This window comes from Corythoichthys intestinalis, chromosome 9 (assembly GCF_030265065.1).
Source record: "Corythoichthys intestinalis isolate RoL2023-P3 chromosome 9, ASM3026506v1, whole genome shotgun sequence".
NCBI classification, from domain to species: Eukaryota; Metazoa; Chordata; class Actinopteri; order Syngnathiformes; family Syngnathidae; genus Corythoichthys; species Corythoichthys intestinalis.
The window spans coordinates 31964648-31978745 of NC_080403.1; the positions used below are offsets into that span (position 1 = coordinate 31964648).

General features: G+C 38.1%; 1 protein-coding gene across 2 annotated transcripts in view; it reads right to left on the minus strand.

Annotated features, from left to right (window-relative positions):
* grm6b (glutamate receptor, metabotropic 6b) overlaps positions 1 to 12487 on the minus strand; it is a 43809-nt gene extending 31322 nt beyond the window's left edge. For both annotated transcript variants that reach the window (XM_057845679.1, XM_057845678.1), the window contains exons 1-2: positions 11574 to 12487; positions 9926 to 10497 (exon numbers count right to left, since the gene is read on the minus strand). In XM_057845679.1, coding sequence (XP_057701662.1) covers positions 9926 to 10474 — 549 coding nt within the window. In that variant the 5' untranslated portion in view covers positions 10475 to 10497; positions 11574 to 12487. The remainder of the gene's footprint in view (positions 1 to 9925; positions 10498 to 11573) is intronic.
* Between the last annotated feature and the right edge of the window lie 1611 nt (positions 12488 to 14098).

The window sequence follows — 14098 nt, forward strand, 5'->3', positions numbered from 1 at the left end:
GCGGTGTCATAAGACTGTCATAAGATCATCAAAATGATGACATGACACGATCATGGACATTACTGAATGCTTATGTCATTAAATATCAAATTATGTCACTAACTCAATTTGTGTCCATCTTGGATCTTTTGCATCCATTCAAAAGTGAGATCATTTGCCGGATAACACTTAATGACATCTGTTATAAGCATTCATGAATGCTCAGGACAGAGACATGTCATAATTATGATTGTGTAATGACAGTCTTGGCACCACTGTCAAATAAAGTGTTAGTAAATACCATAACGAGCAATTGATGAAACAATTGGAACAGTAACTGAAGAAATATTTAGCAAAGAACATGATTTTTGATTGTTATGTACATCTGTAGCACTGCAATGCATGCTAAGAGGCATGTTGGATGTCAACAGGAGGTGGCAGCAGAGGTTGACTGTCTCCCCCAAGGGAGCAGTGATAGCCAAATGAAGCTTCTTGAAGCAATAAAGCTTTGCACTAATTGGTTCAAAGTTTAATGATGGTCCATTTGGTCTTATGACAATCGGTCGTATGATGTCGCTGTCAAATAGGGTTGTACCGGTTAATATATTTTGGTGTAAATATCCCATGATACAGTGAGGACAGCTGCGGCTTATAGTCCAGTGCGACTTATCTACGAACAAATGCCGTTTTCGTGCCAGATTTGGTGGGCTGCGGCTTATAGTCAGGTGCGCCTTATAGTGCGAAAATTAGGGTATATATATATATATTTTTTTCTTTTTTTTAATTATTATTTTTTTTAATAAATGGTTTTTAAGCACTTCAAATCTAATAATTATGATCAGTTTTAAACATAACTGTCCCACCAAATAATTTTTCAACAAGAATAAAGTACTGTAGCAGAAAAATGCTTGGCTTTATTAAATGCTTCTGTTTACCTAACTTGGCTGTGATTCTTGGAGTGACATGTAGAAATTACAAACTCATCATCACTTCTGGCGTTTATTTTATATGTCTCGAACGTCCCCCCCCCCACCCCCCCACCCCCCCCACACACACACACACAAACCACACTCCAGCCCACGCTTGTTTGCTGAAACTGTTTAACAAGTTAAACGATGATTGACACATTGCTGCCCATGTGAAGTCCGCTTCTTTGGCAAGTTCAAAGACATCGTTACCTTTAATAAGCAAGTGGCGCAGTGACTGAGAGCTGGGAGAGGCAGTGAGGGAGGCTGTGCGAGCAAATGAAGCAGAACAAAGGTTTGTAGATTGAAAAAAAAAAGAAAAAACTATCGCAGGTCCTTCCGATGGGACTATCACGCATGCGCACATCGCGATGGCGATGTTTAAAAGATATATCGTTCAGGCTTACTGTAAGTATATACATTCGGCACAGTTTTTTTCTCTTGCTTTGGATGACTCAACAGATGTTAGCTATTTATCCCAGTTCAGCATGATTGCAAGGTTTTGACCATGAAAGGGACAACAAGAGGGGAGGATTTATTCAAGTCCTTCACTGAGTTCGTAAAGAAAAAAATCTACCGTTGGATAAACCTGTTTCGGTGTGTACTGATGGTGCTCCGTGCGTGGTGGGGACAAAAAGGATTTGTGGCGCTTCGTGAACATGAAAAGAGAAGCATCCTAAGTTTCTCAACACCTGCATGAATCTTTACCCCACCAATTATCAGCCAGAGTACAAAGCCATCAGCATAACCATGCAGCACCAGAAGTCGCATTAATGGTATGAAATACTCATCAATAATTAGCAAAAGCATTACTCTAAAAGTGTTGAAATTGCATAAAATGCACACATTACTTGTATTTTTTAGTTTTTAACATATTGTATGGCTCTCACGGAATTATATGTAAAAATGTTTGGTGATCATGGCTCTCTCAGCCAAAAAGGTTCCCGACCCCTGCTCTAAAGTTTTTTTTTTTTCATAGTATTTAACTCATTGCATGCCAAAGATAGCGATAGACATCCAATTCATTCAAACTGGGAGGAGTGATCATGAATGCTCATCTGTCAGTGCCATTGACGGGGCAAGATATCCAATCCGTTTGAATTGGGAGAGGCTTTACCCCTTCCAGTCAAAATGGATTGGACCTCTTTGCCCCTCCCAGTCAAAATGGATTGGACGTCTAACATCGTCAATGGCAGCCAGTGAGTTAAATGAGATTCAGATTAATTAAAGCACCACTGGATTATTAGTTTTCTGCAAAAGATTTATTTTCTTAATTAACAATTTTACGATTACTCTCATTTTGCTCAATACTCCTCCATGGCCAAATTCAGTCACTTCGGTAAAACGAGCTAGAGGTTATGTTTAATGAACAAATTGGAGAAAAAAAAAAAAAAAAAAAGGTTGAATGGTATTAATTAAATACTTTAAGTTTGTTTTAATTAAATGATTTGCTTTTGTCTGAACATGACCTCCCAAAACCTGAAATGAATGTTTCTTTCATCTATATCCAATGACATTGAGGATCATCAATCCAGTGAATTGAATGTGCTCAGCTACTACTCATGTTTCCTTCCACATTCCTACATGTATTAATTCAAGGTCCTAAATTGTCCATTGAGATGTACCAAGTAATTAAAACTAAAATCGGAGGCTCATAAAAGATAAATTTTTGTGTTTTACCTACATGTGTCACGAATGCAAACTAAATCAGATTTAATTTGATTTGAGAAGATGTATACATATATTGTATGATAACTAAATGCAAGACAAATCAGCTGGATGAAAATGTTAAGGTGCTGTTGCATCTATTAAAGTACTATTTTGTTCATGTAACATTATAATTACTGATTGAATTTAAGCATTTATCTATATAACAAAGTTCATCATCTGGCGGAAAACACTCGGGTGACTTGAAGTACCGCTCTCAGACCCCCAATTTGGCCAAATTTCAAAATGGTCCGATATGCATTGGAAAGCTTAAAATCTCAAATTTCTGGGGGAAGAAAAGTTTTGGACAGGAGGGCTTTTTTTTTTTTTTTTTTTTAATGTTTTTTAAACAGCAAAACCCTATCTGGAGGTGAGAGCACGCAAGACCAGAATTACAGATGCCATGACTTTAACGAGATATTATCGCGTACTTACCTTGTTTTGATCCAAACACTCCATGTCGCATGTATCACTGAGTGTCAAGTCACAGTTGTGAATGGCCACAGCTGGATTTTGGGGGGATTCTATTGGTGAAACATGGTAATATAACAAGTGTCGCGATGCAAAAATCGCAGACATCAAGGAGTGGTCGAGATGTTCTTTTTCATATATTTACCCTTTTAAACATTTTTTTTTCAATTTTTCTTTGTTAGGATCGATTATTTATCTTCTAACTTATCGGGGAAAATGCGTCAGTAACAAAAAAACAAAAAAAAAACAACTCAGCATCAGTTATGAGGTAGATATCCGTGACTTTTTTACAGACGCATTTTTTTCATTGTGACGTAATTTGTTTAAAAGTTTAAAATATGTGAGTGAATGATTTTTAAAAGTCTTTTTTTTTTTGTTTTAAACAAAATATTAGACATCAATTAATGATTCTAAGCTAAAAATGGCAGACATTGTGAATAATAAATATAATTACTTACGGTACCTTGTTTTCATGGCTGGGTTGAAAAAAAAATGACGCGACGTCTGTAAACGGGGGTTTCCAGGGTAAAACGGGCAAATTAAAAATAGTTTGGGGGCTTAATAAGCCATGAATCTGCTTTGGCAGCATATAGACATATTGTTCTATCAAACACAACAGTTGTTTAGGCTTATAATACAGCAGTTTCTTTTAAAGAGGAGTGCAAGAGCAGAAACTGCTTTTTCAGTCTTGTCTGTGTTTTCCGCCATATACTGCACAAACTGAGGGCCAAAGGCCTGTCAAGTCCGCACTCATGTTGTCGTTGCTCGTGACGGTTCACAGTAAAATTTTGGTAGGTATATACTACGGGTCATTGCTCATCGAACCTTATAACTATTTTCAGGAATTTCCTCCTGATTAATTAGTAATTCATTAGTACTCTATTAAACAATAGAAAACAATGAGACATACAGTACTGTGCAAACGTTTTAGGCAGGTGTCCTGCCTAAAACGTTTGCACAGTACTGTATATTTTTCCTTTCATATGCATCAGATCAACTTGGAAGTCGATGCAGATGTTCTAGAGGAGAGCACCTATCAAACCTTGGGGGGCAATTTTAAATTCACCCATCATTTAACATTTTATTTTTTAATGAGTCATTTTTGAGGTACCGTTTTCATAACCTTATTTCTCCCTGAATAATGGATGGATTGATGTGAAACTTCATTATGCATATACTAGAAGGATATCTGTACGGACGCTCAAGACCGATATTTAAGCTTTTTTTTGTTTCCTTAATTGCTTTAATTGAACTAATTAAAATCCAATCCATTTTCAAAGTCATCAGAAAACAGTTATGTTTGGCATTGAATCGAATGGAAGTGAGTGGAGGACACAGATGTACAATTTATTTCATGGGGACTCATCATCGCTAGTGACTGATCAACAAAAATTTTAATTCGAAATCCAATCAATTTTAAAAGTCATCAGAAAATAGTCATGTTAGATATCAACTCGATTGGGATTGAACACAGCGGGAGGATTATCATCATTACTAATGACTTATTAATGAAAATAATAATTCATATTTGTTATTATTTTTATATGTTGTTGGTAGTGGTGTGCAAACATTTTTTTTTTTTCATCCATTATTCAGGACAGATCAAAATAAAATCTGGTAGGTATATTCTAGGGATAAGGGGCGTAGGTTTGGTCTCAAGATTGGTAGGGACGATATAACAGCATAACCTGCACATGTGCAGATTATGCTGTAGCCCTGACCTATGGGCAAAAACTGTTTTTGCCCATAGGTCAGGGCTACATTTCTCACCAATATGAACCTAATTAATTTATAGACTAAATGCTGAATGCAAAATAAATCCATCGAAGTATGCTAACTTTCATGTGGATTGGTTCAGGTGACACACTGTTCGATTGAAACATTTGTTTTCAAAAACTAAAGACGCATTTTGAAAACTTACAGAATAAATTTCGGGATTTTATTAGCAAATTTAAATTGCAGTATTTGAACATAACCACAATTATATTAACATACAAAACAAATAACCCTAACCCTAACCCTAACTTGCTAATAATCTCTTAACTATCCAGGTATGCAAAAAATAATCATTTGTCTGTCTAAATAGGTAAATTAGATTTAACTGAAAAAAAAAAGTTCTTAGTCAGGGTATAACTAAAATAAAAAATGGAACCTTCCTTCAAGTAAAACACTACTGCTTTTGTCCACAAGCACAGCTAAACTCAACAAAAAATGCTAACGTTTTACCTCGATTATGAATAATGTATGATTATCTGAAAAAAATGTCCACATAGGCTGCAAACAAATATATTTTAAAACAAATATCGTTGAAAATAAATAATAAATGTATGCAAGTCATTAACCTATCAAACATGCGTTTGAGGGGGAAAAAAATGGACCAGCACATTCAGCAAGTGAAAAGTAAAAGGTAAATTTAGGTCTGAACATAATGAAAGTAATTCACTCAATTGTAAGGACAATTCTATCCTTACACCATATGGGAAGACAATCTAAATGACCAATATAACTGAACTCATTATATAGTATACATAAGGTTGCTTAAAAGTTGGTTGGAACAATTTGAGCATCCTGAAAAGTTGCTAGTGTTATGTCCCTACCGTCCCTATGCAAACCTACGCCCTTGCTATAGGGATGTATACAATATCAAACCTCGCAGCCTGGTTTTGGATTTTTTTCTACCAAGGCTGATTAATTAATTTTCTGTAGTTTACAAGTTAGCCAATAGAGGGCATGAGGGCTGTATGTTACAGCCTTCAGCCTGTAGTAGCACCATAGTGCTGTTTTTTTTTTTTTAATGTACAAAGAAAACAAAAAACATTTACTGTACCACATAAAACATTTCAAATCACACAATGTTTTTTTTTCTTTTGTGTGTGTGAGCTTTTTTTTTTTATGTGGATCAGTGTAGATGTAGGCAACTTCTCCACATTTTGGTCACTGATATCACAATTCTATAATTGTGCACGGTAATGTGACTACTACTACGATGATATGCGACAATGATATACAAGTGTAATCAACAAGGAGTACAGTACCCCCTCCCGCCTTTTTTTTTTTTTTATGAGTGCTTGGGTTGTCACGGTGACCGACTGGTTAGTACAACCACCTCACATTTATGAAATCAAGTGTTCAACTCCGGGCTCTGGCCTTCCTCTGTGGGTTTTGATGTTCTCCTTTCTGCCCTTGTGGATTTTCTCCAGTTAAACTCGATTTCGGCAATATTTTAAAAACATGTATGGTAAATTATTGATGATTCAAAATTGTCTGTGAACGTGAATGGTTGTGAGTCTATGCGCCCTGTGATTGGCTGGTGATCCGTTTAAAGTGTACCCACAATTAGCCTGGATTCTTAGAAATGGGCAACTAAAGATATACGTACTTGGTTATTTAATTTTACACTTAACTCCATTCTATACGAGTAATTAAAATGTAAATTTTCCACAATATAACACGTTTATGACCTCTGGAAACTAATTGAATTTGTAAGAGGAAGAAAAAAGATGTCTCCTGTTGAAAACCCATTTAAAGTTATATAACATTGTGGAAGAATAGTAATAATAAACGCAGTCTTTTATAGTCCAATTTGACAAACGCGGTGTGTAATGGTTGAGGTGGCTCCTTCTCTGTCTAGGAGCAGATGTTCAGTGTACAGCACAGACTACGAGAGTGGAGAAGCATGTGCAGTCGAGAGTGCAGCACATATGGACAGTAGGCAGAAACGCACCATTTAGCTAAATCTACTCCTCTGCAGCAAGGCCACAAGTTGCTGTTATCCTGGAACCAATGTCATCCTCTGGCCTGATGCTCTATTTTCAGCCCAGGGTCCTGAGCTGCTGAGAGGGGCTTAGTGGAGGTTGGGATCTATAATTCTGTAGTTAACATCTGCCCCGTATGCAAGCTGCTGCTCCTTGGCTCCCAGAGAGCATCGTCCTCATAAAGAATGCAAGCAGACCTCAAGAAAAAAGAAATTCGAAATACACTTCATCCTTCAGCCTCTAGAACTTTGCTAATTAGAAATGCTGTTTTCATCTTTTGGTGTTTATGGATTTGCAGCCTTCAGTGTGGCAGTAATTCGATCACAACATAACATCATGTGGGATTTAGAATCTGTGTCCTAACCTTGCTATGAGCAGTGTAATCATCACAGGTCAATTGCCGATACTATAACAAAAAAGCTATGCAATAACTTGATTCTCTATTCTGGATTTTATTCATAATACACTGATGAGTCATCAACTTTTCGTGGTAGAGTGGTTCGCGTGTCCAAATGATTCTAGGACAGTGGTTCTTAATAGGGCTGTCAAAATTATCGTGTTAACGGGCGGTAATTAATTTTTTTAATTAATCACGTTAAAATATTTGACGCAAATAACGCACATGCCCCACTCAAACAGATTAAAATGACAGCACAGTGATTTTATGGGTTTCAGCACCATGAATGAGCATTGTGTAATTATTGACATCAACAATGGCGAGCTACTAGTTTATTTTTTGATAGAAAATTTTACAAATTTTATTAAAACGAAAACATTAAGAGGGGTTTTAATATAAAATTTCTATAACTACTAACATGTATCTTTTAAGAACTACAAGTCTTTCTATACATGGATCGCTTTAACAGAATGTTAATAATGTTAATGCCATCTTGTTGATTTATTGTTATAATAAACAAATACAGTACTTATGTACCGTATGTTGAATATATATATCCGTCTTGTGTCTTATCTTTCCATTCCAACAATAATTTACAGAAAAATACGGCAGATTTTATAGATGGTTTGAATTGCGATTAATTACGATTAATTAATTTTTGAGCTGTAATTAACTCGATTAAAAATTTTAATCGTTTCACAGCCCTAGTTCTTAACCGTGCTAAAGGTACCGAACCCCACAAGTTTCACACGTGGATTCACTGCACCCTTCGGAATTAGATAATAAAGCCTTTTTTTTTCAAATTCAAAACCGCTATATCTAAGGAAACAAGCTAATAATTTATATACCCATAATAATAATACCCATTCATTATTCTCATTTTGACAGCGTGTTTCATAAACAGGTCAAAATTTGAGGCTGCGCTGCCCATTGGTGAGTCAACCCTCCACTGAGCAAACTAGTTCCTCCTCTCATCAGATTGGGGACTAGCAGTTAAAAGAAATGGCTGTAAATTGGGAGCAAACCAGTCTAGAACGTGGTCTAAAAAGCCACTTTGCCTAGATTTAATAAGCATACAAAAATAGGGTTCCGCGTTTCTTTACCTTCACCGAACCTCGTAGACTTACTCGCCGAACCCCTGGGGTTTGATCGAACCCAGGTTAAGAACCACTGTTCTAGGAGCTATGTTGTCTGGGGCCGTTTATGCCCCTGGCTGGGTCACCCATGGCAAACAGGTCCAAGGTAAGGGACCAGAAAAAAAACATGGCTTAAAAGATCCCTTATGATGAATAATATAAATGGAATTAGTTTTCCCTTCTCCGGACGTGGGTTACCGCCCCCTTGGTAAGGGATATTTGGTCCCTGTACGACCGGTGCCAGAGTTTGGTCCGCATTGCCGGCAGTAAGTCGTATTTGTTCCCAGTGAGGTTTATAGTGTGAAATTGGCAAAATATGACACAAATTATTGTTTCCGTCTTAACCCCCAGCTTCGCCATTGCCACAGGAACCAACTGGTCCACATTCATTGAAACAAACCAACCTCCATTAATTGAAAGAACAACTTTCTATTGCGTACAGGCGATTGAAACATCCAGAAATGACCTCAAACTAACCCAAATAGGTAAAAATATGAGAGGTGGGACTGATCACACAGCCGGGGGTAGGTGCGCTAGTTAATAATACTTAGAGAGGATTAATCTTGTTACAATTACCCACAATGACTTGACAAAGTAGGAATCAGATAAACATTAATACATGTAGTACAGTTTTAAAAATTTCACATCTACACCATTCCTGAGAAATCACAATGTCCCTCCGTGCTGAAATATTTTTATAACAGACCCGAGGGCAACATTCATGTTCCTTGGGGACAACCATGTGCCACAAGCAAAACATACTGTAGGTAACTATATTCGCCACTGTTTCAATGGGAATCCAAAAGCAATTGAAGTCCCAGTTTTTCTCGAATGGTATAAACTTTACGATGAACGTGTGCAGTACTTCTTATCTAAATTCGTTAAAATGAAACATTTGATTTGAAATTTTGGATAAGTTTAACCCATGAATTGGTCGATACATTAGACATCAATATATATATTTTTTTTATTACTTGTAGCTTTTTTTTTTTTTTAATTTGTGTTTATTCATTTATTTTTTTATTAATATGTATTTTTTTCCAAAATGCATCCTTCAATAAATTAATTTATGGTATTTAAAATTATTCATATCGGGGTTTTTTTTGTTTGTTTGTTTGTTTGTTTGTTTTTTTGCTCATTGCGGAATACATGCTGGCAACACTGGTCCACCATTGGATACCAAATGGGGGTCATAAACAATGTCCTGTCGGCTGCAATTGCCCCCTAGGCCACAAATTTGAGACTGCTATCCTACATATATGAATGTAATAAAAACATTTAAGGAAAAAAAAAAATCATAAATTGTGCATGCAACGGTTAAAAGGATATTTTCAGTTCTGACTCAGAAACCAACTCATTTTTTAAGTCTAGTCAGATAACTATAATCAGGTAACATATTTGATACAGTGCTAATTATTTATGGCTGCTTTCACCTTTAACACCTTAGGACACTTTTTTTTTTCAAATTGTTGTTTTTGAAGAGTTGTGTTGCTTGAAAGAGGAAAGGTATCTTACCGCAAAGAGCCTAAGGACATTGGCTACCATAATGGAAACAGAGCTGCCAGAAGCACCAATCACACCAACCACCCTTTCAGGTTTGGGGATGATTGGAGGCTCTCCATTGGAGCAGCGCACATCGGATGTATCCTTTTGAATGAGGGCTTGGACAAAAGTGAGTGATTGCTCCAGTGCGTAGGTGTCTCTTGAGCAGGTGTCCAATATTCGGGCTCCCAGTGTAATGTTGGGCAGCAGATCTGGGTCACTGTTGATCTGGTCCAGGGCGTACAGCATGGCTTCCAATCGATGGATTCCCTTTTCCCTCTTAATTTCTCCACAGGGCACTCCCACTGGCCCTCGGGAGTGTACAGGGAAAAGCCCACCCAAGGTGATGTCACCCTCAATTTTGAGGGACTGAGGCTGGGTGCCCTGTTGGGCCCGCAAACCAGGAAGTGTCCCTACAAAAAGTATCCACAGTAGTCCGGACCATTTCCTGAGCCAGCTGCGGCGATAGGACGAGATGGCTTCTGATGACATGATGCTGACCAGCAGAGGCACTTGGAGCATCACACCTCTCCTACCTTGGATACCTGTAGGGATATTCACAGAGGGGGCTTGAAGATCCAATCATCACCTCATCAGCTCCATGTACTGTGCTGATTATGCACTTTCCACAACAGTTGGACAATGTCCAACCTCATCACTTAATACGCTGTATCTTTCTTGAGCATGTTTAGTCATCCCAAATGGATGATTGTTTATTATTTGTTTACAAGGATATAAATTCCAGTGGAGTTAAGATATATGCATATACAGTAAATAGACTCCCTGAACACTTCATTACCCACACCGGTGCAGTCTGCTGAGATCTAAAACTTGATATAGCTGTATCATAATTTGGATTTTTATTATCATTGACACAGCCAGAGAGGCTATAATGTAACAAGTTTATTATTTTTGGTGTATGCAGTGGTTTCCTTTTATTACTGCACTATGTTTTACACCACTGCAAACAGCTACAATAATGAACATTTTTGATTAATACTTCTCTCACTTTTTATTGATATAGATTACTAATGCAGAGTATTTTATGATGCGGTTAGTTCTTCTCATTAGCATGTGAAGATCTGCTAATGAAGAGTCTGATAGTGACTAGTGTTAATTCCCAAATGAGCTAGTTGGGGCTTAATCATGCAGTTTGTTCATAGTACTTTTATTGCATGCATGCAATATATTTTACGATAGACATAAGGCTGTAACATTGACGGTCCGATCATAATTTTCAAAAAATCTGTAAAGGCACTAATCATGCAGCTTGCATGAACACTTCAAAGAAGTAAATGTAGGACTCTCTTTTATCATTAGCGATTAAGAGCCCATCATGGTAAACATTATAAATTTTGCAGAACTGGAAAGCTCTTATGAAACATTTCTGCACCACATGCAAATAAAAGAGCGGTCTAAAATTCAAACACGTTTTCTCAAATATGTCACAAAAAATGGGGGGGAGCAAAATTTATCAGCACATTAAGTATCATCTGACCAGACAAATGTAGGCTTCCCAAAATGAAGCACATTTTTCAACACGAGTGTATGGAATATATAAGTAAAATATTAATGTGACAATTTGAACAATGTAAAATTTAAACAAATAAACATCACTCACCTGTCCATTCTTTAAAGACCAATCTTGATTTTATCCCTCACACGTGCCCATTGCATATTTGCTCCAAAGTGGGATTTTGTCTCAGAGACAACGCGTTCCTCTCCACAGCAAAGACAGATGTGTTATCATCTCAAGCACACTATAAAAACTTATAATTGATTCATCAAGCCCAAAATGAAACCCTGATTTTTCCAGCCTTTAGCGTAAGGTATCATGGTGGAGTTGAGGAAAAGTGTGTGGGGGGAGTGCAATATCACAGCAGTGAGATTCTACAAATCACTGCCAAATCCCTTAAAAGCTCTCTCATGCTCTCGCTGGTTCTTTTCCTTCTGTGTGCATCTCTGCCCGACTGCTCCACCCACCTCTTCTATTCAGCTCACTCGCTCTGCTGAACTCTCTCTTCACTCAGTCTCTCAGAGCACTAATGGTCACAGATTGGGATTATCATGCAGGCGTCTGTGAAGAAGCCACGAGGTGGACTAGCCCACTTTTTTTTTTTCATACAGCTGAACCAAATAGAGAACTGTCTCCACCCCCAACTATGATGGACCTGGGTCACTTTAAGAGATTAGAGTGATTTGATTCATACTCTCTCACACACTAAAATCACACACATTCTCTATCTGGTGCGCTTTCTTTCACTCACCTGTCAATAATTTCACTGTGGGAAAAGAATCGATTTAAGTAGGTTGCAGTTGGTTTAGATTTGGGGCGGTCTTCTGCGATTAAGCACCCCAAATCTATCTAGTTCCAGTGAAGGAAAAATATGACGAGGACAAAAACTTGAGGAGGTTGACCAGCCATCACAGATATGATTAAAACAATAGTGCTTTGCTTTTTAATTGAGACTTTTCAGATGATTTTTTTTCCTTTTTGCGATGTCACTATATAAGGGTAAAATAAAAAGGCAAAGAATGATGAACAATAAAGTGCCTGTGACACCATAAAAAATCTTAAATAGCATATTATGTGAAGTAAAACCATATTTTGAGACGACTCGAATACATACAAAAATCTGGCGAAGTGCAGATGGCGAGAAATGAGTCTTTCAAGCTGCCGTTTTAGCTACTCCTGTCATTATGGCGCTCTGGCATCGCCATCTAGGTGATGACATCAGCAGAGTGATGATTTCAGCTGATTTAGAATTCAGCCCAGTGGAAGAGAAAGATTTAGAACGAGGAAAACGCGACAGAGAGCAGCAAAATGTCATCGTTTTTATCTCTCTACTTCAATATTTTTACAGGATATTCTTTATATCTATATGTATTTTTTCCTAATTGCTAAATAAATTGTCATGACAAATACCAGTCTTGTGCTAAATGGAATGTGAAAAATTAAAAATACATTTATTCAGTACAACAGGGGTGAATTACTGCATAATGGTCAAAACTGCCGACTTCTTAAACCTCCCGAACCGCATTTTATGCCACCGGAGTTAATCCGGCTTTTGTCATTTCTCGGGGACGGAAGAAAGAGTGTAATCAAAACAGGAGGAATGAGAGCTACACGACATGCAAATCTGAACAGATCGGCTCTTCCAAGTCTTTCAAAAACGAAAATTCACATAAACTACCCCGACTCATATCACACACGGCAAGGGGGGTGTGATTGTCTTCACCGATCAGCCAGCCCCCGGCGGCGAGCAAATTTCGGCACATCTTTCTACTGCGGCACCGGCAGGCAGGCAGTGCTCGTCGCCGGGGCCACAGAGCGGAACTGACGCCGAAAATGGCGCATTCTCGGTGGACAAACCAGCCGACGTCGGAGCGCTCTATTGGCGGGCATGCAAAGAGGACCAAGGGGGGTGGAATTCTCAACACAATGGAGAACCGTAGACGAGAGCGGGGGACTCCCTGGGCCTAAGCAGAGGATAGTGCTGTATAGGTGGGCACGCGTCGGTGACCATAGTGTGCGACAAGCCACCGGTCGTCGGCCGAGTGTCCCTCTCGGGGGACAGGGCGCATTGTCACCCACAAAATGCAAACCACCTCCTTATTAAACCATATGCCATGATCACAGTATTTGACATAAAATAAAACACATAGCTACTCACTTTGTCATCCGTCCAATGGTCTCCAGATTGTCGGACTTCTTTGCCCATTTTTCTAGATGGACAGGATCTTTTGGAAATCCAAAAAGCCTCACACCACTCTAACTGGTTTAGCAACAAAAGCCTGCAGCTCATTGGGCTGGCGTGACGCAAAAAATAAATTATTCCATGAAATCAGCTGAATACGCATTCCTTCTGCATACTATAGTAATGGCTGTATTGTGAAAATGATTAGTCCGCTGACGTCTCATTCGCATTTATTCCCACTCCAGATTCTAGCCGGTAGGCACTCATTTTCGCTGCCACCCTCCCAGTTCAAATTGATTGGATGTCAACTAGTGATAAACTTACAACAGAAGGATGTTGTTTTTCTGTTTATTAGTGGTCTTATAGAATATCCTAGAATTATTTCCTGACCAATGTATCGAAAATTGTCATATCGCCATATCGGGAGATAACCGTTATCATGAGCTTT